The sequence below is a fragment of the Ranitomeya variabilis genome, chromosome 4 (assembly GCF_051348905.1).
Source record: "Ranitomeya variabilis isolate aRanVar5 chromosome 4, aRanVar5.hap1, whole genome shotgun sequence".
NCBI lineage: Eukaryota > Metazoa > Chordata > Amphibia > Anura > Dendrobatidae > Ranitomeya > Ranitomeya variabilis.
In genome coordinates, this window is record NC_135235.1 from 758,928,594 (window position 1) to 758,956,094 (window position 27,501).

The 27,501-nt window shown below is 46.3% G+C and overlaps 1 protein-coding gene across 3 annotated transcripts in view; it reads right to left on the reverse strand.

The window, feature by feature from the left end:
* LOC143766857 (uncharacterized) overlaps positions 1-27,501 on the reverse strand; it is a 35,208-nt gene that overhangs the window by 7,336 nt on the left and 371 nt on the right. Inside the window, exons 1-6 of one of the 3 annotated variants that reach the window (XM_077254845.1) lie at positions 23,424-23,448; positions 9,211-9,360; positions 8,902-9,081; positions 8,695-8,818; positions 8,514-8,611; positions 8,225-8,315 (exon numbers count right to left, since the gene is read on the reverse strand). In XM_077254845.1, coding sequence (XP_077110960.1) covers positions 8,225-8,315; positions 8,514-8,611; positions 8,695-8,818; positions 8,902-9,081; positions 9,211-9,288 — 571 coding nt within the window. In that variant the 5' untranslated portion in view covers positions 9,289-9,360; positions 23,424-23,448. Of the gene's footprint in view, positions 1-8,224; positions 8,316-8,513; positions 8,612-8,694; positions 8,819-8,901; positions 9,082-9,210; positions 9,361-23,423; positions 23,449-27,501 lie in introns of those variants that run through there. The other 2 variants (XM_077254844.1, XM_077254846.1) reach the window with 2 other exon arrangements.

Consider the following 27,501-nt stretch of genomic DNA (forward strand, 5'->3'; position numbering starts at 1 on the left):
AGTACGCGCTGGTAGATTTGTGGTTTTTTTAAGGCGATAATATTGTTTTGAAGTACAAAGAAATATTATAATCTGGAAATTTGAAAGTGAAATCTAGTGTCTAGTTTTAGAAGGAAATTTGTAAGTGATTGAAAGATTGGTAAAAGATTTACCTGTTTCCAGTTGAGTGGTTGATATATATATAGTAAATTGAAGATCAACAGGGGGGCTCCCTGTTAGATAATATGGTCCCTCCCCAGGAAATTAAGCCTCTACTCCCGACTGTAAGCCCTATGTCCCTTAAAGCCAAGGCACCAATATATCCTGGACTGCCGAGAAGTTCTATGGGCGTTTTATGGTAGTGTTTAAAGATCTGGGATTCTCATTGTAACAAAAGCCCATTCTGCATCAGCAGCGATTCTCTGCTCGCTCTCTAGCCCCCACCGCACCGCAGCTGCAAGGATGCAGCTTCCTTATCAGTGATTCACGTAACAGACTGCAGCTCCTGCCCTCCTCCCACCGTACACAAGTCCAGTCTCACACTCCAATATGTTTTTAACCCTGTATGGGAATCTCACTCCCTCTCAAGCCCCGTCATGTCAATTCTCAGACCAAGAGCTTGTTTTAATCCGTGTAGATGGCAGACCCCCCAGCTCGGAAAGGCCCCTAGATCTCCTCTTTCCGTGAAACCTTCACACTTACAAGGCCAGACTCTCCAAGAACCTGAAGTTTGGTTCCCCTGTCATTCACGCTACTACATCACACCTCAGGGCTCCCAGGTTCTTTTCTCAGTGAGGTATGGGGACATAATTACCCACCAGGTGGGAGCGATAGTGAACCCAGCCGACTCTACCCTGTCACATAGAGGTGGTTTGGCCCAACAGATAGCTAAAAAGGGGGGCCCAGTCATAGCCCAAGAGTGTCAGGCCTGCCCTGCCGCTTATGGCCCCTTGCAGCCAGGAGAAGCTATGGCCACCCCACATGATGTACATAGTATCCTTAACCAAGTACAACCTGGCCACATGTCCATGATCAGACAGCTGCGATTTCAGTGTGCTATTCTCATGCCTACTAATGTGACTTTGAAAAGGTGCAATGTCCTGAACCCCGCTACTCTTCTCCTAGTTCCTATGGATCCAAAGGGGGGAGGAGTAGGTGACATGAAAAAGGACACTCTTTTTCTTTCTAGAATGGATCCAGAGGAACAAGATCAGATTTCCAAACCACATGATTGTCTAGAATTGATGTCTCAGGAAACGGCTGGCCTCCCTACTGTCTTTAGTGTGCCTATTCCTAATGCTGATTTTGAGCTTTTTGTAGATGGATCCCGTCACCAAGATGACCAAGGACGCTTCTGCACCAGATATGCTGTGGTCTCGGACCATGAGGTAATCAAGGCAGAGTCAATGCCAGCTCATATGTCTGCACAAGAAGCAGAGCTCAAGGCGCTCATAGAAGCGTGCAAACTAGCAGAAGGTAAGACTGTAAATATCTACACTGATTCCAGGTATGCTTTTTGGCATTGCACACGATTATGGGCCTATCTGGAGAGCCAGGACTTTCCTGACAGCAAATGGCCACCCCATTAAACATGCTGAGGCAGTCCAGCAACTTATGAACGCACTACAGATTCCCACCCAAGCAGGCATCATAAAGGAAAAGGCACATACCAAAGGCACTGATGGACGGACAAAGGGTAACGCACTGGCAGACCAGGCTGCCAAGAAAGCAGCAAGCACTCCTGTAGCCTCTCAAGTACATCACCTAGACACCCCACCATCTCCACTTGTGTTTAAAGACATTTTAGCCCGGTTACAAGAACAGGCAAGTAAGGAGGAGAAAAATAGGTGGCAAGAGATAGGGGCTTGCTCTGATACCGTCACTGGACTATGGGGGAGGGGTGAAAAGATCTGCCTGCCACAGGAACTGTACCCAATGATGGCACAGGTTCTGCACGGGAATGTGCACCACTCGAAGACGGCCATGTGTGACACCCTACAGAAACAATGGATTGCCCCCGGGGTTTTCCACCTGCGCAGAAAGGCAGGTACAGAGCTGCATGATATGTGCCACACATAATCAGGGTAGGACAGTGAAAACTCCATCCAAACACACTCCCCTTTAACCCATTCCAGAGACTGCAGATTGATTATATTCAGTTACCCAGGGTAGGGACGTATGAGTATGTGTTGGTCTGCATTGATTTATTTTCAGGTTGGCCAGAAGCCTACCCAGTTGCCAAAGCTACGGCTAAGACAGCGGCAAAGAAACTGATGGCTGAGATCATATGCAGGTATGGAGTTCCTGAAGTCATTGAAAGCGATCAGGGTTCCCATTTTACTGGAGAGATCATGTGAGAGGTAATGGCAGCACTGGGGGTAAGTCAAGCATTGCATACTCCCTCCACAGAGCAGTGGAAGAGTGGAGAGACTAAATGGAACTCTTAAGCTTAAAATCCAGAAGGCAATGACAGAGACTGGTAAACCATGGACAGAATGCCTTCCTCTAGCTTTGTTTTCAGTAAGATATACCCCAAACAGGAAGACAGGACTGTCACCGTATGAGATTCTGTTTGGCAGGAGCCCCAATCTTGAATGTTTCTTTCCACAACAGTTGCAACTCAAGTACCAGGACTTGACTAGCTATGTGCAGGCCTTACATGGACACCTTGCCAAAGTGCATTTAACTGTCTTCAGTTCTCTTCCAGACCCAGACAAGGTTCCTGGACACCATCCCTTTGTGCCAGGAGACCTGGTGTATGTGAAAAAGTTTGTGCGCAGAGATGGTCTCCAGCCAAGATTTGAAGGACCCCACACGGTGATCCTGGTTACTCCCACTGCAGTAAAACTTGTAGGAAAGAGCACTTGGATCCACGCCTCACACTGTAAGGCTATGTTCACACGTTGCGGTTTTTGCTGCGGATCCGCAGCGGATTTGCAGCTGCGTATCCGCAGCCGTTTTCCATGCAGGGTACAGTACAATGTTACCCTATGGAAAACCAAAACCGCTGTGCCCACTTTCCTTTTTTCGGCTTGAAAATCCGCGCGGATTTTCAGCGGAAAAAAAGTAGCAGCATGTCAATTCTTTCTGCGGATTCCGCAGCGGGTTTCCACCTGCAACAATAGGAAAGTGCAGCTGGAAACCCGCAGTGGAATCCGCATTAGAAAAAGGACAGAAAACCGCAGTAAAAACCACCGCGGTTTTGCACTGCGGTTTTTCCAAATCAGGACCTGAAAAATCCTCAGCAAAAAAAGGACAGTGTGAACAAGCCCTAAAAGAGACCGAACCAGTGTTTAGTCACAGTAGTGACTGAAGGGAAATGTTGCTGTTGTTTTTGATCTTGGGACTGGGGGCCATCCTCGCCCCTACCTCTTCGGCCCCTATTGTAAATAAGAATCCTGGTCCCACTATTCTCTGGGTAAACCTAACGGCCCCGGTAAATATCTGGCGATTTGATTTTTGCGATGTAGTCAAGTGCCCCGAGACTGAACGGGTGGTAGAGGGGATCATCCAGTTTTATATGTGTGTTACCAGAAATGACAACAATAATTGTTATTATTGGTCAGATGCTGCCTGGAATAGGGAGATGATTGGGGATATAAACCTAGCGAAGCCATGTTCCCTAAGGATAGGACGGGTAGGAGTCTTCGTGGGAGAATGCATCTTACAGCCCTTCCGCAACCACTTAGAGGCTGTAAATGGGGTAGAAACTGTCACCCCCTCCTCCTAAATCTTGAAAGCCCCCAATCTGCTGACCTGCAGACATTTGTACTGGGAAGGCATTTTCATTATGTATTTAATGGTGGATACCATGGGAATTTAGGCCATATACAGCTCCAGGATATTAGCTTCAGACCAACCAAGGCCCCTGTTACCAGTATAGCTAAAACAGGCCCAGGTGAGCGCTTGCAAAATGTAGTTAATGAAGTAATCCCCATTCCAGGTCTCAGTTGGCAAGAAGTTTTCTCCATAGAAACACAAACAGCCCCAAGGAAAAACCTGTGGTTAGAATGGGTGAGATACAATGTAAGAGTCCAGAATATCTCTGTAGGATGTATTGCTTGTGCTGCTGCGAATACACATCTCTACACACATGCATTGCTTTTTCCTGATGACAACACCACTGCCTGTGTTATGAATCTGTTGAAAGGTCTGAAGCCCACTGATTGCCCAGATTATGTCCCACTAATTCATAAGGAACCTAGACTAAAGGTCCCAGGAGAAGTAACCGTATTAGCTGACAATTACACCTGCTATAATTCCCACGACACCACAGGTACACCAGTAGGGATCTTCGAGACAGGTTTCTGCAAAGAGAACAGTTCTCTAGATACTGATTTGCTAATCAAACATACACAGTATATGTATAACATTTATTGGTTATGTGGAGATGGTAAGCTCCGTCCTAGGTTGCCTAATGCCTGGACAGGTCAATGCACCCTTGTTAAACTAGCTATGCAGTTCAAGATTTTACCTTGGGATCCAAAAATACCTGATGAACCTACCAGAAAGAGGAGAAGCCTTGATCAGCTGCAGCTGTGTTATGAAGAAGATCCACTAGTATATATTGATGCCATTGGAGTGCCAAGGGGGTGCCTGACCAGTTTAAAGCCCAGAACCAGATTTATGCCGGCATTGCTTCTATAATCCCACAGGTGCAGATTAATAAAAATGTTGAATGGATCAATTACATATATTACAGTGAACAAAGGTTTGTCAATTTTAGCCAAGATGCTTTCCAGGGTATAGTTGAGGATCTGGGCCCTAACACTTGTATGACCCGTGCTGCAACCCGACCTAAGAGAATTACACTGAATCCTGTCCAGACAAGATCACATGTAGTGACATAAGAAGCTGACACAGGATTGTGGTTGGTGGATAGTGGGGATATTAACTTTTGGGAGTAGGCTGACAGTAATCCTTTTGGGAAGGAGCTGTAGACCAGCATGTCATGTCACCCCCACCACCAGAGAACCAACCACATCAGGTAGGGTAAGACAGATACAGGAGTATTATCCCTGGAGGCCCTCTGACTAGCTAGCTATGCAAAAACAATTGGCTGACCCTGAGAACCAACCTTTCTCATTTTACAGACAAATAATGACCATATGATGGACGTATAAGTGCACCTAGGCAGACCTAGAGAGTTGGTGAACACAAAAACAGGTGATGTACTAGGACGCAAATTAAGACTTTTTACAGATGTGACAAAAGGAGAGAGTGTAGAGCTATACTTTGGACGGTTACAGCTGAAATGGGAAGACATGGGGTACAGTCCCATAAACCCACTTGATGTTAGAGTATTGGTAAATACATTCATTGACGGTATGACCAAAGACTTACGAGACGAAATATAGACAGCCAGACCTGAATGGCGAAATGTAGATCCAAAAGATCTCCTGAAGGTTTCTAAAGAAGTTGAACAAATTAGGACAATAAGACGACGTGTCATGTATGCTGGAGCAGACACATCTTTCTTTTCCGGATGGTTGGGTGGGCTCAAGGGATTTTTTTTCAATAAGCTTGTTTGGTACTGATTGCCCTCCTTATAGTTGGATCGATAATTCTCTGTTGTGTTATTCCCTTGTATAGAAAGGTTATTGCCAAAACAACTCCGACTGGCACCTTCCTCAATCAAGAAGTAGACTCACCAGAGTACGATGGTACTGATCCAGGGGAGATCCCTAAGTATGTCCCCCTCAAGAGAGTAGACAAAACCCCCCATTCTCAGATGATACTAAGAGATTTAGTTTAGGGACAGTGGGAGAACTCCATGTGAGGTTAGTGAAGGGTTCAGCTGCCTGGAGGTCTCTCGCTAGGGGAGAGTTTCTGAGGTGTCTGGATGAAGAAATCCACCTCCCCTTTTCCCATCACATGGACAGTCTCGAAGGATCTTTCTTTAAGGGAAAAAAACTTAGTGTTTAGGGGGGATTGTCAAGGTGAAAATATATTTTCTTATATATTTTTTGTACTGCTATATCTTAGACTGTGAAATAATAAGATTTTTCCCTCGCTTGTAGATATTAATGAAACTGTATTTAAAATGGCTGGTAACATGGCACCAGTCATGTGAAGACCAGTACCCCTCGAGCTTAGAGCTCGGGATAGTATCTCTGATGCTGGACATTAATTAACAAAATTTATCTAGGGGGGAATGTGAAGGAACAAATTATGAAAGGTTCTCCATTTTGTGCTAGATTCTCCATTTTGTGTTTTTGACTCCATTTTCTTGTTGCTTAAAGATAAATTCTGTTATTTAATTAGGTAAAAGGTTACAGCTGCCATGAAGTAACTTTATCTTGTTCACAAGCCTGGTATGCAACTAGTTTGGCCAGAAAGACTGGACCTGGTCTTGTAGGGACCATATGATCACATTCAGCAGCACAGAAGGGAGAGAAGGGAGATTCATCCGATAAGATCTCAGGGTTCTAGGAAGCCAACAGCATCATCACCCTCCGCTTTCTCTTACAGGCCATCATAATATTTTTCTTCAAGTGATTTTCTATCTTGTCGGCACATTGTACGTACGCTGTCATTTGGCTAAACTAAATCTGAGCTAATTATCTTTCCTCCATCTCACACATCTTCCCTGCCTGATCTATCTATCAAAATAAATGAAATCACACTTTCCTCTGTCCCGGACATCCGCTGCCTCAGAGTAACCCTTGACTCTGCCCTGTCGTTCAATCCGCACATCCAAGCTCTCGCCACCTCCTGTAGCCTCCAGCTCGAAAATATTTCCAGATTCCGTCCTTTCCTCAACCCACACTCTACCAAAATGCTTGTGCATGCCCTAGTCATCTCCCGCCTCGACTATTGCAACATACCCCTCTGTGGCCTATTTTTTAACACTCCCGCACCCCTCCAATCCACCCTTAACTCTGCTTCCCGACTAATTAATCTCTCTCCTCGCTATTCCCCTGCTTCCCCTCTTTGCAAATCCCTTCACTGGCTCCCAAATTCCCAGTGTATCCAGTTTCAACTACTAACACCGACCTACAAAGTCATCGATAACCTTTCTCCGCTGAACTACCGTATTTTCCGGCGTATAAGACGACTTTTCAACCCCTGAAAATCTTCTTAAAAGTCGGGGGTCGTCTTATACGCCGGGTATCGTCTTGTACGCCGGGTGTATATGGTGGGTGGGGGAGTGGTCCTGATGACGACGAGGGGGCGTCTCACAGGAAAGTGCGTGGACTATCCTCCATTACCTCATCGTAGCGCTGCAGCGTGGGGTCTCTGTGCTGGGAGCGGCGGCGGCTGCTCCTCTTTGTGCCGCGTGGGTGCTGTGGGGCGACGGCTCCTCTTCTGCAGTGTGGGGCCTCTGTGCTGTGGGGCAGCGGCGGCGACTCTTCTTGCAGCGTCGGGGCTCCTCCGGCATCTCCTTAAAGCCCGGAGGCCCCGCCGGCAGCTCCATTGGTGCGATGCGGTGGCCTCCGGGAAAATGGCCGCTGCTCAGATTCAGATCTCGTCTCCCGAGATCTCGGGACGAGATCTGAATCTGAGCACGCGCCGCCCCCAGCGGCCATTTTCCCGGAGGCCACCGCATCGCAGCAATGGAGATACAGGTGCCTCCGGGCCTGGAGGAGATGCTGGAGGAGCCCCGACTGACGGCATGAAGATTCGCCGCCGCTGCCCCACAGCACAGAGGCCCCACACTGCAGAAGAGGAGCCGCCGCCCCACAGCACAGAGGCCCCACACTGCAGAAGAGGAGCCGCCGCCCCACAGCACAGCACCCACGTGGCACAAAGAGGAGCAGCCGCCGCCGCTCCCAGCACAGAGACCCCACGCTGCAGCGCTACGATGAGGTAATGGGGGATACTCCACGCACTTTCCTGTGAGACGCCCCCTCGTCTTCATCAGGACCACTCCCCCCCCCCAAAAGGCACATTAGTCACCGGCCCTATAAGATGACATACGGCGTATAAGAAGACCCCCGACTTTTAAGAAGATTTTATATTTTAACTGGAAAAGTTGGGGGGTCGTCTTATACGCCCAGTCGTCTTATACGCCGGAAAATACGGTAATCTCTCAATACCTTCCCTCATGTAATCTCCGGTCCTCCCAAGACCTCCTCCTTGAACAGTTTTGGTCGGAGGCAAGTTTTGGAGGCAGTTTTGGTTGTGGTCTAGAGGCAAAATGGTGATCATGGTAATACGGCCGGACTACACCACTGATAAAGCAGCCACAGCCGGTGACTGAGAAGAATCTGTGACTTCTCTGCATTTAGTGGTTACTACTCACCTGGGTAGCCATATGTGGGAATCTCCTCTTTACACCGCTCATCACCCCTCACATATGTCTCTGTAGTATTAATATGGGTCAGATCTTCACCCTGAAACAAATATTATAAAAGTCACCGACAGATGGAGAAGTCCCATCTATGATCAGCTCTAATCCTGCCATCTCCACCGTTCTCATTACACAAGTATAAAACATATAATACTGGTGGATAAAACAAGACTGAGCACAAGACCTTCACCGGCGTCTACACATCATAGGGGAGATCTCCTGACACCTTCTCTCCATCTACCTGATGGTCCTGAGGAGCACTGGGATCTTCTTGGTTACAGTCCTGTGGAAGAAGAGGACGGGGACATCTCTCTGGTGTTGTCCTCTTACTGGATAGATCTGGAGGAAACACATACAGGGAGTGAATTCATTCTTTACATACAGATAATTATAGGCTGTATGTATTTAGTCCTGTCTCTTACCTGGAGATGTGAGGGGCTGGGGAACCTCCATTTTGACGTTCTTGTACAGATCTCTGTGTCCTTCTAAATACTCCCACTCCTCCATGGAGAAATAGACAGCGACATCCTGACACCTTATAGGAACCTGACACATACAATGATACCGTCATCCCCCTGATCCCTTCATAGTGTTACTGTATAATGTCCCAGCATTCCCAGCAGTGTCACCTCTCCAGTCAGCAGCTCAATCATCTTGTAGGTGAGTTCTAGGATCTTCTGGTCATTGATGTCCTCATGGATCAGGGGGTGAGGTGGAGGCCCCGTGATTGGGCTCAGGGGTCTTCCCCATCCCTCAGACACAGGGTCCTGACAGCGATCACTAGAGGTCTTCTTCACCACTGTGTAATCCTGGTATTGGAGAGACACATTAATAAATCTCACTACAGACATTTCCAGAGTCCTCACCTCTCCAGTTCTGTCCATCTGTTATTCCCATAGATAAGAATGATGTAATGTGACGTCATCAGAATCTCTCACCTCTCCAGTAAGCCGGAAGAGGATCTCTAGGGTGAGGTGTAATATCCTCTCCGCCATCTTGTCTCTGTCCATATCCATCTTTGATGGGTAAATCAGGAAAATGTTCTTTTGTAGAAGATCTTCACTGACAGGATCCGATATTGTAGAGACCTGAATGAGAAGATGAGCCGCTGTAACATCATAAGAATCCTGTAATAATACAATTACTGGAGATAATAAGGGAAACATATGCGGAGAGTTATTATTTTACAGTATTTCGTTTCCTTCTTTACATCTACTAATAAATCCTATATATTTAGGCCACAGACAACAAGCAGTTTCCTCCTCGGAGTCGGCAGCTGAATACGTTTCTCATAGACTCATCTTCCATAACGCTAATTCTCGTCTCATTTACCGACCCTGGAATTGGCATTAGCAATACTGCAGGAGATATTCATTACACGCGACATGAGAAATAACTACTTCATGGTGAGGACGACATCTTCATCTTCTACTACGGCTCTAGAAACATATTAGGCAGAGTCGGTCACTGACTCCATCACCACCGGCCGTCTATATGAAGGTTTCCCGTCTTCCCCGCACTGTAATCTTCTATCACGTTAGATCTCAGGTCAGACAGAGTTTGGCTGAATGCCCCCCGCCCCCAAGTCCTGGATAGTATGGGGCGGCCTAGTTATTACGATACTTACATGCCTAATAATGGTGTCTGGGCTGCAATGTATGAAGGTCTATTAGGCCGGGCAAGAGGCAGCGTCCAATAAGTTACCTTCTACCGCCCCCATACACATTAGACTAAAGTTCCATGAAATCACTGATTTCGGGGGTTTGGGCGACTATATAATGTATTTGGGGCCTCCCGACAGATGATGTCAGGGCAGAGAAGGATCTGACATCCTGAATTTCAGAGGATAATCCGTTTGTTCTTCCTGTAGATAATCCTCCGCTAGAGGAGTCTGGAGGCGACTCTCTCATACAGACCCCAGGAAAGCTGGAATATTTGTGTGTATGGGGGAGTCGGGAGAGATGGCCGTCTGCCAAATGACCGTTCAGCCAACTCTTATCTCATGTGTATGGGGCCGTTAGTATTACACTGACAGCAGTGATGATACACGGCACTACAGTAGTACAGGGCATCACCGGAGCCATCAGAGGCTTGTATGTTGTGTGATCGCACTGATCAGAGGGGTTTAACAAAGGGTTAAAGTGAAAAACATCATAGTGTCAGCAACAAGAAATATCCGTCACTATATGGAAAGCAGAGTCACTGCACAATGTTAGTTAAGTCTCGTCCATAACTACTTTATTATACTCTATTATCCTGTACACAGTGGAGGAGATAGAAATCACAGGTCCGAGAGTAATAGCTGGAATTGGGCCCTCCAACGTAAAGAGAAAAAATCTATCTATATAAAGCTGAGTGTATGTATGTGTGTGTGTGTGTCAAGCCACACCCATTCTACATAGCAACCAATCACTAAGCATCTTTCATTTCAACAGAGCTGTTTAAAAGAAGCTGAGCTGTGATTGGTTGCTATGAGCAGCAGTTTTCCCGCTCCACAACACCTCAGCAGACACTGACACTGTAGGGACCGTGTTCTTTTCTTTGAATGCCTTTTTTTCTCCTGTAAACTCAATGTTGATGCCTTTGCCCAAAAAGCTCTACTTTTGTCTAATCTGACCAGAGAACATTCTTCCAAAACGTTTTAGGCTTTTTCAGGTAAGTTTTGGCAAACTCCAGCCTGGCTTTTTTATGTCTCGGGGTAAGATTGAGTTTACAGGAGAAAAAAAGAGGCATTCAAAGAAAAGAACACGGTCCCTACAGTCAAACATGGCGGAGGTTCCCTGATGTTTTGGCTTTGCTTTGCTGCCTCTGGCACTGGACTGTTTGACCGTGTGCATGGCATTATGAAGTCTGAAGATTACCAACAAATTTTGCAGCATAATGTAGGGCCCAGTATGAGAAAGCTGGGTCTCCCTCAGAGGTCATGGGTCTTCCAGCAGGACAATGACCCAAAACACACTTCAAAAAACACTAGAAAATGGTTTGAGAGAAAGCACTGGAGACTTCTAAGGTGGCCAGCAGTGAGTCCAGACCTGAATCCCATAGAACACCTGTAGAGAGATCTAAAAATGGCAGTTTGGAGAAGGCACCCTTCAAATATCAGGGACCTGGAGCAGTTTGCCAAAGAAGAATGGTCTAAAATTCCAGCAGAGTATTGTAAGAAACTCATTGATGGTTACCGAAAGCGGTTGGTCACAGTTATTTTGGCTAAAGGTTGTGCAACCAAGTATTAGGCTGAGGGTGACAATACTTTTGTCTGGCCCATTTTTGGAGTTTTGTGTGAAATGATCAATGTTTTGCTTTTTGCTTCATTTTCTTTTGTGTTTTTTCATTTAAGACAAATTAAATGAAGATAATACCAAAGAATTTGTGTTTGCCATCATTTTCAGGAAGAAACTGAGAATTATCTGACAGAATTGCAGGGGTGTGAATACTTTTGGCCATGACTGTATATGGGCACTGGGCTATGGGATGGAGATGTATGATGGGTATATGGACACTGGACTAGGGATATGGGCACTGGACTATGGGACGGATGATATGTATGATGGGTATATGGGCACAGGACTATGGGATGGAGGATATGTATGATGGGTATATGAGCACTGGACTATGGGATGGAGAATGTGTGATCGGTATATGGGCATGGGACTATGGGATGGAGGATGTTTGATGGGTATATGGGCACTGGGCTATGGGATGGAGGATATGTATGATGGGTATATGGGCATGGGACTATGGGATGGAGGATATGCATGATGGGTATATGGGTACTGGACTATGGGATTCAGGATGTGTGATCTCGCGCTTCGACTACTTCAACATCCCTTTCTGTGGCCTCCCTGCTAAAAACCCTTGCACCTCTCCAGTCCATCCTTAACTCTGCTGCCCGACTAATTCATCTCTGTCCTCGCTACTCCTCTGCTTCTGCCCTCTGCAAATCTCTTCACTGGCGACCATTCCCTCTTGCTTTGTCCATGTGTGGTTTGGTCCTGTAGCCCATGTATCATCAGATTGTCCTGGTTCCTCGACATCTGAGATGGACCTTGTTAATCCAGGCTACGTCAGAGCCGGCATGACTCTCTTTGCTCGTGACCCTCTCATGCTTATTGAGGTAGGCACCATAGTGTTATGGACCACTACTGGTGTTATAGCAGGATCCATTTTATCTTGCTTGCCTCCATTTTGTGTGTTACAAAAGGTCAGAAAAACAAGTTGTTATTCACTATTCTTCGTTGTGCTGTTATTTGCTGATTGCTAAGAACTAATTGTAGCAGGGAATGTCCTTGGTAAAATAACGAATAATGTACTGTGTAAAAATATGTTTGCGAAACCATAGGGAGGCAAGGGAGTAATACACTCCGACGCTTAGCCCATATATGGAGAATCCGCCTCCGACACAAGAATGCATAAAAAGTGTGTGTAAGCTTAAGGCTAAGTTCACACGTTGCAGAATTGCCGCGGAAATTTCCGCGGCAATTCTGCGCCTCCTGCCGCGGGTATATCGCATGCAGAATTTGCATGCATATACCCGCAGAAAACTAGCGTTTTGCAAGCATAATTAGCTTGCAGAATGCTAGAGTTTTCCAAGCGATCTGTAGCATCGCTTGGAAAACTGACAGACAGGTTGGTCACACTTGTCAAACATAGTGTTTGACAAGTGTGACCAACTTTTTACTATAGATGCTGCCTATGCCGCATCTATAGTAAAAGGTAGAATGTTTAAAAATAATAAAAAAAATAAAAAAAATGGTTATACTCACCTGCAGACCTCAGCGGCGTCCGTTCCTATAGCTGTTGTGCGGTGAAGGGCCTGAGATGACGTCATTGGTCGCGTGAGCGGTCACATGCGGTCTCGCGACCAATCACAAGACACTGACGTCATCGCAGGTCCTTCACCGCCCAGCAGCTATAGGAACCGAAGCGGCAGCGTGCAGCGGAGAGGCCGGAAGACTGCGGGGGACATCGAGGGTGAGTATATCGCTATTTTTTATTTTTATTCTTTTATTTTTTACCAATTATATGGTGCCCAGTCCGTGGAGGAGAGTCTCCTCTCCTCCACCCTGGGTACCAACCGCACATGATCTGCTTACTTCCCGCATGGTGTGCACAGCCCCGTGCGGGAAGTAAGCAGATCAATGCACTCCTATGGGTGCAGAATCGCCGCGATTCCGCAATTTTAATGAACATGCTGCGTTTTTTTCTAGAATGCAATTCCGCTCAGGAAAAAAAATGCAGCATGTGCACAAAAAATGCGGAATGCATTCTATTACATAGGATGCTTAATGGTAGCGTTTTTTTCGCAGTTTTATAGCGTTTTTATAGCGAAAAAACGCGAAAAAAACCGCAAAAAATATGCTACATGTGCACACAGCCTAATAGAACTAGAGATATTTCAGATACAGCCCTGGTGTATTGTGTCTTATCTCTCCGGTGCTGTGACGTCATCTCTACGGTGGACTCATCAGAGAGTAGGTCGAGACCTGCGACAACACTGGTACGTTATGTCCAACAGGGCAGAGCCAGGATTTGAACCCCAGCATGTAAAAATCCAAAAAACTCATTAAACCGCACCCTATACCCATATGGCTTCCATAAGCCCAGTAGCGCACGTCAATGCCAGGGGGTCAACCCAGCTACAAAGACCAATCCATATCAAAAAAGAAGACAGCGCCACAATGATCAGTGAAAAAATAACTTACAGATTTAATCTGCCATCTGCGGCGACGTTTCGGTATAACAACAATGCTTGATAAAGGTTGTTATACCGAACAATGAAAAAGACCTGGGTGTATGGGTGGATGACAAACTCCTATTCAGTGGCCAGTGTCAGGCAGCTGCTACAAAGGCAAATAAAATAATGGGATGCAGTAAAAGAGGCATAGATGCTCATGAGGAGAACATAATTTTACCTCTATACAAGTCACTAGTGCGACCACACTTAGAATACTGTGCACAGTTCTGGTCTCCGGTGTATAAGAAAGACATAGCTGAACTAGAGCGGGTGCAGAGAAGAGCGACCAAGGTTATTAGAGGACTGAGGGGTCTGCAATACCAAGATAGGTTATTACACTTGGGGCTATTTAGTTTGGAAAAACGAAGACTAAGGGGTGATCTTATGTTAATGTATAAATATATGAGGGGACAGTACAAAGACCTTTCTGATGATCTTTTTAATCATAGACCTGAGACAGGGACAAGGGGGCATCCTCTACGTCTGGAGGAAAGAAGGTTTAAGCATAATAACAGACGCGGATTCTTTACTGTAAGAGCAGTGAGACTATGGAACTCTCTGCCGTATGATGTTGTAATGAGTGATTCATTAATTAAATTTAAGAGGGGACTGGATACCTTTCTGGAAAAGTATAATGTTACACTAGATTCCTTGATAAGGCGTTGATCCAGGGAACTAGTCTGATTGCCGTATGTGGAGTCGGGAAGGAATTTTTTTCCCCAATGTGGAGCTTACTCTTTGCCACATGGGGTTTTTTTGCCTTCCCCTGGATCAACATGTTAGGGCATGTTAGGTTAGGCTATGGGTTGAACTAGATGGACTTACAGTCTTCCTTCAACCTTAATAACTATGTAACTATGTAACTATGAAACGTCGCCGCAGATGGCAGATTAAATCTGTAAGTTATTTTTTCACTGATCATTGTGGCGCTGTCTTCTTTTTTGATATGGATAGGATTTGAACCCCAGTCTCCCACATTGGTGGCTGTGATTTTACTAAACGCGGCAAATATATTGCCGGGTTCTGTTATATCTTTTACCGATCTTAAGAAAAATGCTCGTGTTACCGATCATGAATCCGAATGTACCATATTCCTACCGAATTTATGTTTGGCGATCGTTTTCTGAACATATTCGCTCATCTCTAATTATGGCCAACACAACCTGCTCCTCAAAATAAAAACTCCCACTCAGTATGGAGGCATTTACAGTCCACCACAACCCCAGTATAATGGCCCCTACCAGCCACACATTCAGTATGAGAGTCCCAACAGCTCTTCTCTTAATATGATGCCCCCACAATTCCTGATATTTGGAAAAAACAAACAAAACACACTACTCAGCCAACCCGGTTCCTGAGGAGCGCTGCTCTGGTCTGTGCGGTGTGAGTACTGAGGCTCCGCACTACAGGTGTGATGTAGTGACGTCATTGTGTCTGCAGTGCACGGAGTCTCAGACTCAGAAGTGAAGGCTGAATGGTGGATCAGGAGCTTTCCACTCCCTGATTCACTAATCTATTCAGCGGTATCACCGTCATGGGAATGTGGATATCGCTGAAATTGTGATGATGGGAAGGAGAGGGTGACCAATATCACACCCCACTGAGCCCTGTCAATTTATAGACATCATAGCAACCGAGTGGGCTACCTTTATGGATGATACCATACGATAGTTGGATAGGCAGGAGTGTAAATATCTCATAGATCCTGGGTTCATTAGTATTTGCACCAAGAATGAGGCTGAGCATTTTATTAATTGTTGGTGGTCGGAGGTAGTCAGTGAGGTGGATGGTACCATATTGTGCATGTAGGGGGCAGTACTGTGGGAACATTAGAAAGTGGGGGGATGGCAGTACTGTGGGGACACACTGTGTATGAGGGGGATGCCAGTCCTGTGGAAATGCAACACCCCAGATAACAGGTTGTTGCAGTGATGTTGCCTTAATTTCGGGGAGGGCGATGTCATGTGTGGAGGCAAGGAGGATTCTCTTTACCAGGTAAGCACACGCATTCAACACATTTTGAATACAGGCCAGGAGGGGGAGCTCAGGACCCGGATTCAGGGGAGCTTCCCTCAAACATGAATATATATCCTGGTCTGGAGGAGGAGTTAGGCAGTCTGAGAGAGACACAGAAGGAGAAGAAAGTCTGAGATAGCAGACATTGGAGCTGGCAGCCAGGATTGTGCTGTGGCTCCAGGGAAGAGAGAGAATCTGAAAGGTTGTTGCATGCAGTGCAGCATTGAGGAAAGGAGCGCAAAAGTAGAACAGGGCTCAGAGGGGAACTGTGACTGGGCACCCCCAGAGCCAAAGCACAGAAAATGGGTACCGGGAGCCCGAGGCTTTTGTGGGACTCTAAGACACGAAGCAGAACCGGAGGGCACTAGACTACATGTTAACTGCCTACACCAACCAAGCATGAGGTACAGCAGTACTCTAAGAGCTCGGGTTGTGGTAGAGACCCTATAAAAAGGCTCAAACTGCCCACCGTGCAGGCAACTTTCCCAGGACAGGAGAGAGAGGATTCCTTGCCAGCAAGCTACAAGCAGCAGGGACCTCGTCATCTTAGCACAAGTAGGAAAGGCTTATGGACCTCCCCTGGTAGAGGGATCACCTTTTGCCTCCAAGCCGGCTGGACCACACCACCACCCGTGCCTGGTATCCTGGACTGTGGCCTGCTAATAACAGTAAACAGATAAAGACTTTACAACTTGTGTCCTCCACTTATTCGTTGGCATACACCATCTTTGCCACACACCTTGGGAGCCCTGTGGACCCCGCTTCACCTGTGGGGAGCGTCACCATCATTGCTGCAACAACATCCCCCAGAGGACCCCTTTAAAGCAGCGCCGGTCACCCTGACCGAAAACCACAGGTGGCGTCACAACAGACTTTATCACAATTCCCCTTTAAAGCAGGTTCCCCTTTTACAGTGAATCCCAGGGCAACGGACCGGGTCACAGCCACCGTGACATCCCCTTTAACAGCAACAGCCTGATGCAGAGTATCCCGCTGCCCTGTGTCTTTGGTTAGCCACTATTGTGTGAACAAAATACTAAGTTTGGAGGGATGATGGTACTGTGGGAACTTTATACTGTGTGTGTGGGTATAGAGGTACTATGAGAACATTACACTGTGTGTGGGGGTATGGCGGTACTGTAGGAACATTATACTGTGTGTGGGGGTATAGCGGTACTGTGGGAACATTATACTGTGTGTGGGGATATGACCGCCCCCTGACGAAGCCGACGCGAAACGCGCGTTGGGGCAACGGTGTGGTTCCGTCCTGACGCCAGCATATGGGAAAGAATCCAGGGATGGGATTGATTGCATTACTAGTGAGTCTATGAGCCTGTGTACAGGGCTTATGCACCTTCCTATACGGTCCCATGTGATCCCCGGTTCAGTGCCTGTACTATCCACTGCACTATGCATTTGATTTTTTGTACATGGCATCAGGTGTGATCTACACTGTTTTTTGGTCTGTGCTACCTATTCTTATCTGAAACTGTTTGTAATTTTTATGAACTAATCTGTGTATACTGATTGTTGTTATCTTGTGATTCAATAAAATATTATGTATTTTTGGACATATACTCCATTTTTGTTTGGTCTATAGATGTGTGGGGGTATGGCGGTACTATGAGAACATTATACTGTGTGTGGGGGTATGGAGGTACTGTAGGAACATTATACTGTGTGTGGGGGTATGGCGGTACTATGAGAACATTATACTGTGTGTGGGGGTATGGCGGTACTGTAGGAACATTATACTGTGTGTGGGGTTATGGCGGTACTATGAGAACATTATACTGTGTGTGGGGGTATGGCGGTACTGTAGGAACATTATACTGTGTGTGGGGGTATGGCGGTACTGTAGGAACATTATACTGTGTGTGGGGGTATGGCGGTACTGTAGGAACATTATACTGTGTGTGGGGGTATGGCGGTACTGTAGGAACATTATACTGTGTGGGGTTATGGCGGTACTGTAAGTACATTATACTGTGTGTGGGGGTATGGCGGTACTGTAGGAACATTATACTGTGTGTGGGGGTATGGCGGTACTGTAGGAACATTATACTGTGTGTGGGGGTATGGCGGTACTATGAGAACATTATACTGTGTGTGGGGGTATGGCGGTACTGTAGGAACATTATACTGTGTGTGGGGTATGGCGGTACTGTAGGAACATTATACTGTGTGGGGGTATGGCGGTACTGTAAACAAACAGAGAAGGAGGGCACCATCAACAATAGTAACCAAATAGCGCAGGGTATCTGCCCAGGAGTATGTCAAACGAAATATCATGAAACAAGGAAAAGAGACATACCAAAAATTGGGGAACACCCTGAATATAAATATATATAGAAAAAGTTTATTTCAGTCCAAACAACACATACCACATAAACAGTAGTTGCATAAAAACATAAGCATTAAAAGCACCAATAGTAAAGACCACCTCAAAAGAAAAAGGGGAGGTAAAAAAAACCCAGACCAAGGGTCGGGTGTACACAATGGCAATATAGCACTATATAGTTAGCTGTATTTAATGCAAACAATTGTTATAGGACATGGTAAGGTGTACTGGTGATACTGGTGTAAAAGACAAAAATACTATGCCCACAGGCTAAATAGGAATCAATGCCCCAGTTAGCTAGTTCCCATCAAGGATATACCGTAATATCACCATATAAATATATTTAGAAAGTCCACTAAGAATAGGTGGACCCTATATAACCTGCCAAACTGCAGAATGGCCATCTAACACCTTAATATCGGTAAACCATAGGCTGGCTTGTCCAGCACCCAGTACAGAACAAGGAATGTTTAACAAACAAATATGTAGCACATGCATATAGCCAATATGCATGTGATATATGGGACCAGACCCCTAGGCTCAAACAGGTGAAAAAATGCACCCAATATGATGAGATATAGTATATCAAGAAAGCATAGGGGACAAGTACATGTACCCACCATAACCATCCATGTGGAAGGAAAGTGTGCTGTTGTAAAAATGGATCAATCTAATATATAAAGCTGAATGTGTGTATGTATGTATGTGTGTATGTGTGTGTGTATGTCCGGGATTGGCATCTGAACCGTCGCAGCTACAGCCACAAAATTTTGCACAGTCACACGTCTGGACCCCGAGAGCGTCATAGGCTATGTTGTGAGGTGAAATTTTAACCCCGCGCGTTCCAATTCACCAAACAATTTTGCCCCTATCTACATAATGGGGAAAAAGTGAAGGGAAGTGTTGGAGGAAAATTGACAGCTGCCAGATGTGAACAATGAGGACTTAAAGAATGAGAGCGATGGCGACAAAGAGTATATACCGTACAGTTGCTAAGGTGGGGCCCCGACATGGGATACTCACCACACACGGGGATATGAACACACACACAAAATGCGCCACACACTACCACGTGCTTGAACACATATACCACCCTCAGCGCACATTTCACCACACATACACCAACCTCGCCACATAAAAGTCGAAACACAAAAGTCACCACTCAAAACTCGCCACGAGCAAAACTCGCCATATGCAAAACTAGGCTCACGCAAAACTCACCTCATGGAAAACTCACCTCATGCAAAACTTGCACACACAGAAAAATTGCCACATGTACAAAAGTTGCACCACATGCAAAAGTTGCCTCACACAAAACTTGCACATACTCAAAAGGCACCACACATAAAACTCGCCACGCGCAAAACTCACCATGCACAAATCTTGCTGCACACAACTTGCTACACTAACCTGTCACATGCAACTCGACACACAAAATGTTGCTACACACGTCGCCACACAAAACTCATCTCACAAAAGTCGCTACATGCATGTCGCCACACGCAACTCAACACACACAACTTGACACATGAAACTCGCCCTAAAACACACAGAAGTCTGGTACTATCCTTCAAAAATAAAAATCTGACTAATAAGCAGACAAACTACAAGAGCAACAAATGTACCATATAGGAATCCGGCAGCTGTCAGTCACATGACCAGTCTATTATGTGTATGTGTGAGCTAATATATACTGCCAGGGGGTGGGCTTACTGTTGGCTGGGGATTTATCAGGCTGCCAATAGCAACCAATCACAGCTCAGCTTCTATTTTGCTACAATTAATTAATCTGAGCTCTGATTGGTTAATATAGGCAACAAAGACATTCTCAGTATAACAAAGCTAATATATGTTGTGAAATGCTTCTATTAGCTTAGTTTTTGCCTTTTAATAATTACATTTCTATTTTTTTTGTGGTTTTTGTGTGCAGAATAAATTTTTGTTAACACATTCTATTTTGCTAACAGCAGTCATTAACCCGGGCGAAGCCGGGTAGTACAGCTAGTAACCAATAATACAGCTGAAATCTACAACACATGTACATGGGGAGAGGGTGGATACATGACCTGTATAAGCATGGCGGAGCAGTCCGAGGTGACTGGTGCAGCTGCCGACCTAAATAGCCGCACTGCAAGTCCCATCACTCATGTCCAAACAAAGAATGTGCACGACCCAAAGGAAGGTCCAGGGGGGATTAAGAACCCGACGCGTGTCGCCACCGCCGTGGCTTCATCAGGGGTAAGAAATGGTATGCGCCATTGGACTCAAATATACACTTTAAGTACTTTACCTGATAGCATGAGATCCCGAACAGCTGTGGGAGAAAGCGCCGTATGCGACCGGAAATGACGTCGCACCGGAAATGAACTGAGGTGTATGGCTTTCAAACCGGGTGTACGGCTTTCAAACCGGGTGTACAAAGATGGTGGCTTGAAAACCGTACAGCGCATGCGCATAGTGCATCATAACGGATCCCTGTCTATGTTAGGCAGGACCGCCCACCTGCAGTGAAGCGATCAATAGAGGAATAGAAGCGAGGAATCACAGCGCTACTGCGGCGACATGCCCTACATTGTATCGGTCATGATTTATCAGAATGTCGTACCACACACCAGAAACTAACTATTGTAGATACATGAGGAGCTAAGTACAACAATATTGAGGATTGGAATAGGTGCTGCGCCTGCACTAATAACCCTGAACCAAAATTGGAACATTTCTCATAGGGATGCCTCTCCCCATAAATCAATGTAAGAACGCATAGATATCCCAATGTGTGTGCTCGGATAGTGTGAAACATACCAGTCCCAATAGGACAATAAGTGAACTTCCTATTACGGCAGATATCTAACAACAACATTCACACATAAACGCCGCATATCTAGGGGTAGCGCCGAGCTAGAATCTATACTATATCTATACTAAGCTACAGTACACTGATCCATACCAGACAAAACTAGACCAGAGGTGAAAGACACCTAAAATTTATTAAGTGGCCATCGGGCCCAACGAAAGAGGAACGATGCCGTCCCAGGGGGCAGAATACACAGCCAAAAAGGATAAGTATGTATATTCTCAAATATCAATAGACCAAGACAGTGTTGAAACAAACAAAAAAAAGGAACATTATACTGTGGGGGGGTATGGCGGCACTATGATAAGATTATACTGTGTGGGGGGTATGGCGGTACTATGAGAACATTATACCGTGTGTGGGGGTATGGAGGTACTGTAGGAGCACTATACTGTGTGTGGGGGTATGGTGGTACTGTAGGTACATTATACTGTGTGGGGGTATGGCGGTACTGTAGGAACATCATACTGTGTTTGGGGGTATGGCGGTGCTATGATAAGATTATACTGTGTGGGGGGTATGGCGGTACTATGAGAACATTATACTGTGTGTGGGGGTATAGCGGTACTGTGGGAACATTATACTGTGCGTGTGGGTATGGCGGTACTGTAGGAACATCATACTGTGTGTGGGGGTATAGAGGTACTGTAGGAACATTATACTTTCTGTGGGGGTATGGCGGTACTATGAGAACATCATACTGTGTGTGGGGGTATGGCAGTACTGTAGGAACATTATACTGTGTGTGGGGGTATGGCGGTACTATGAGAACATTATACCGTGTGTGGGGGTATGGCGGTACTATGAGAACATTATACTGTGTGTGGGGGTATGGCGGTACTATGAGAACATTATACCGTGTGTGGGGGTATGGCGGTACTGTGGGAACATTATACTGTGCGTGTGGGTATGGCGGTACTGTAGGGACATCATACTGTGTGTGGGGGTATAGAGGTACTGTAGGAACCTTATACTTTCTGTGGGGGTATGGCGGTACTAAGAGAACATTATACTGTGTGTGGGGGTATGGCGGTACTGTAGGAACATTATACTGTGTGGGGGGGTATGGTGGTACTATGAGAACATTATACTGTATGTGGGGGTATGGCGGTACTGTAGGAACATTATACTGTGTGTGGGGGTATGTCGGTACTATGAGAACATTATACTGTGTGTGGGGGTATGGCGGTACTATGAGAACATTATACTGTGTGTGGGGGTATGGCGGTACTATGAGAACATTATACTGTGTGTGGGGGTATGGCGGTACTATGAGAACATTATACTGTGTGTGGGGGTATGGCGGTATTATGAGAACATTATACTGTGTGTGGGGGTATGGTGGTACTATGAGAACATTATACTGTGTGTGGGGGTATGGCGGTATTATGAGAACATTACACTGTGTGTGGGGGTATGGCGGTACTATGAGAACATTATACTGTGTGTGGGGGTATGGTGGTACTATGAGAAGATTATACTGTGTGTGGGGGTATGGCGGTACTATGAGAACATTATACTGTGTGGGGGGTATGGCGGTACTATGAGAACATTATACTGTGTGGGGGTATGGCGGTAGTGTGAAAATCCCTATTTTACGAGAGATGCCAGTACTGTGGAAACATTATACTGTGTGAGCGCCATCATATATATTACATAAGGGGTGTAATAAGGAGAGTCATAAAAAAGCCTCCTCAGGGCTGTGCTGCATTTGTACAGACTGCTATCTGCCGTCCAGACGGGACCATGTGACACCAATGGGAAGAGGGAGGGTTTCCGGAGGGAAGAGTCTAGAGGGTGCACCTGGTCAGGAGACCTTGATGGCGCAGTTACTGAGATTATAAAGGCCGGAGCCCCAAAGGCAGAACAGATTTGGCGCCAACAAAGGAAAGGGGTGCGGGGAAGAATCTGAGGTACCAGCTCCTGGTAAAGTGCCCGAGGCAGCTGGGTGTGGGGCAGAACCTGCTTACAGGGCATAATGGGGGCATTACACTGTGTGGGGCCAAGAAAGGGGCCCTGTACTAGGAGAACACTCCGCTCCTCACTTCCTGTCCTCCATAGTTGGCTCGTATGTATCTATTACAGGAAACAGAACAACAACGTTATGGTTCTTATAAAGGGGCAACAACAACCCCAAAAGAGTCTCCTCCGTGCAGAAGGGGTTAATGTCCCCGGCTGCGCTCAGTACTGGGGAATCTCCACATACCTCCACCTGCAGAGCCGCACTCCACAGATATGGCTGCTCTGTGCGCACAGGACCTGTGATGAGGTCACAGGGGGAGGAGTCAGGGGTCACGTGATCCGCAGTGAAGACGCTACATGGAGACTTCTCCTCAGTCAGTGACATTCCCGCCATTATTCGCCCTCACTACTGGCACAATCACCTCGCGCCGCCTTTTCTACACAATGTTCTGTGTGGAATGTAACGTGTGATTTCTCTGGAGACAAATAGACCCCACACATGAGGGGATTATCACCGGTTACCGGACGTCTAGTATATGGCGGCATATGATTGTGCTATCGCCTCCACACCAGGAGCTAAAATGCCGAAATCTCGCTTATTTACCCCCTTCCAGTGTCCGGCTAAGGGTCATATACGGCCATGCTCCTCTCCAGTCGCTGTGGGGTTTGGTAATAGGATGGAGGGCGGCGTCCATGCTTGGACTTCAGAGAGAGTAATAAAATCACAGCTCACCTTCCCTGTCCTTTACCCCTTACACCGGACCTGTTTAGCCAATTACCCGGAGATAAATGGTTTTACAGACTTAACGTGAGAGGGGCATATAAACTTATACGTATCGCCATGGTGACGGATGGAAGACCGCACACAATACACCTGAGGGGCAGATTGAACATTTGATGCTGCCATTCGGGGTAACCAATGCTTCGGCAGTCTGTGAAAATGTCATTAATTATATTTTTTCTCACTGGTAGATTTGTGGTAGTTTACCTAGATGACATATTGAGTTCCTCACGTCCTCTGGAGGAGCATGGTGAGCATGTCAGACAGCTGGAGTGGGGAAAACATTAGCTAGCAATCCGTTTTTGACATTTCGAATAGAGCTCCATCATTAAAAAATGTCCTAGCACTAAGAAAGATAAAAAAGAAGATGGAAGATTCACTAAAATTGGTGTCTTCCGAATAATGTCATTACATGCGATCTGAAAAATTGTCTATGTTGTCATGTGATTGTGGCACCCCAGGAGTTCGGGTACCACAGTGGTGTTGCCTTCCTCTTGGGGAGGGTAATGCCATGCCTGGAGACAGGAGGGATCCCTTTGGCAGGTAATCTTACATGCAACATATTCTGACTCCATGCCAAAAGGGGGAGCTCAAAACCCGGTTTTAGGGGAGCTTCCCTCAATAGACATCCTGGTCTGGAGGAGGAGATAGACAGTCTGGTTGAGACAAGAGACAGGGAAGGAGCAGAGAGGAACTGAGGAGCTTGAGGAGGCTACAATTGGGCCCCTAAAAGCTGAGCGCAGTAACCGGGCACCAGGAGCCCGAGGCTGTGTGGAACTGTAAGTCCCACAGCAGAACCGGAGGGCAGAGAGCTGAAAGTAACCTGCCCACAAAAAATCTGAGGTAGAGCAGCATTCCAGAGCCACCGTATAAAGAGACCCCAGATAACCGCTCAAGTTGCCTACAGTGCAGGTACTGTCCTAGGACAGGAGAGAACGAGGACCTTGCCAGTACACTACAGGCAGCAATGGACTAATAGCGCAAAGTGGAAGGCTCCCAACCTGACCTGCCAAGGGGGTCTCCACCTGTCTTCAGGCTGCCTGGACTCTATCTACACCTGTTGCCGGTACCCTGGACTGAGGCTGACTACAACAACAGTAAACCAGGTAAAGACTGCAAACCTGTGTCCTCCGTTTATTTACCGACAATCCACCATCCTTGCTCACTACAGTGGGGACCCCTCTTCACCTGTGAGAAATGTCACCATGTATGCTGCAGTAACATCACCCCAGAGGACCCCTTTAAGCAGCATCAGTCCCCGCTGACCGAGAACCACAAGTGGCGTCACGATTACAAACTTTATTAAATCCCTTAAAAGACCTTTCCCCCTTTTAATTGGGTGCCCAGGGCCACGGACCGGGTTGCAGCCACCGTGACATCCCCTTTAATTGCGACCGGACCAGGTACCGAGTATCCCCATTGTTCTGGTGGGTGACTTACGATCTGCCATGGTCTCTCTGAATTCACCTTTATTTCTACAGGTGACATTCTCCCTATGAAAAGTCCCATGTCATGTTCCACCAGTTCTGTCATCTATGTGATTATATGCTAATGTCAGAATGTATATGTGGGAAGGACGACCCAACCCCCCACAAAAGGCTGAACTCGCACCGTCCCAAGATCCAGTAGGGCTTTATCAAACATGGGCTTTCACGCCACTGCACCATCAAACACAATAAAGATGACAAACAACGGAAAATATTCCCCACAGAGGAGATTCCCGCACAGGCTCAGAATCGCACTGGACAACTACATCGGAGAGAAATCTTGCGTATTTATAAACTAAACACCTTACAGCAAATGGACTCAGCGAAATCACAGATGTATTTTTGTGACCTCCTTTCTGACTTCATAAATTGTATTATCTATATATATATAATCATCTAAGGTCTGTTTGTCTGTAACGGAAATCCCACGTCGCTGATTGGTCACGCCCTGCCGGCCGCGACCAATCATCGATATTGAATATACAAAATAAGGGCTTGTTTCCACTTGTGAGAAGCACGTCCGTGTCTCGCATGTGAGCGGAGCTTGCGGCCACATAGCAACACATGGAGCCGCACGCTCCGCTCCCAAGTGCCGGCACCAGACCTTGGTTTCCACATGCGAGACACGGACGTGCTTCTCACAAGTGGAAACAAGCCCTAAGGGGGCACCATGGTCAGTGGGATACACACCCAGACCTATACAGTAACCAATAACAAAGCACAAAGAAGCAGGATAGGTCATAAAAACGGGGATCACCACACATTTGGATATAGCAAAAGTTGAACACAGCTTTATTTATGTTGAAATATACAGACAATAGCAAGACACTAACATTTAAAAACATTTTAAAAGGGAACATATAATAACCTGCACTAGGGCGCCTATATGGACAGCATTGGTGATTGTAGTACCTATAAACCACCCATATACCTAGAAATACAAGGACATTTTAGTACCTTAGAAATACAATCAGGGGAGGTGCCATCGTGGAGGAGGAGATTTTTTTCTCTACAAAGTTGGCGCCGCCTGCGCAGTAGCAGCTTTCGGATCACCTATACATACACTGATAGCTGCTACTGCGCAGGATAACCTCTAACAAATTAATTATATACACACTACATATGCGATCAGGCTGCAGCGCAGGCGCCACCATCTGCCTGCAGAAGGTGATTTATTTTTCCCAAGATAGATAGATAGATATTCATTATGTAAACTAGGGTCCAGGTCCGTGTGGGATCAGTGACCTATCAGCAGTCTGCATTATGAATACCTAATCAGAGCACCACATGAAGACCCCCTCACAGGCCGCCCAGGAGCATATCATTAACTGAAAATAAAGATCAGACAACAACCACAAGACGGATTTCATCACCAGGTATCATTGTAATCAGTATAATGGCGCCAAGCTGACACTGTCTGTAGTTTACTATGCACAATCCTGCTGACAGGGGCACTTTAGTTATGCCGTTTATGTCACAAGGGATACGCCGGGGCTGACAACTATCCGCCAAGCTGGTTCCGGAGGGTCCGACCACTATTCACCACGTGGGATACGCCGGGGCCGACGACTATTTGCCACGCAGAATACGCCAGGGCCGATGATTATCCACCATACAGGGTACTCTGGGACTGATATACATACACATTACAAATTTGATATTTGAAAGTTATGGGCTGTCCACACGCTCGCACACATGCACGCTCACAAACATGCACGCTCAAAGACAGGAAAAACACGCACACATGCACACTCACACACTTGAGAAAACACACATACACACATGATAAAACCACACAAATCCACAGCCAGGAAATCACACCCCCAGGAAAACGCACACAGTGGCATAACTACAAAATTATGGGCCCTGGTGCGAACTTTCAAATGGGGCCCCCCTACCATGCCAAAATATTTTCCACCCAAATTCTTATTTTCCCTATTCATTTTGCACACTATAGCTTTATTGCAAAGTTGTATAGTGTGATCCCAGTAGCGTAACTATCCGGTGCCCAATCCTGGTATATATTTGTCCTCCGTACTGCCATTGTTATGTAA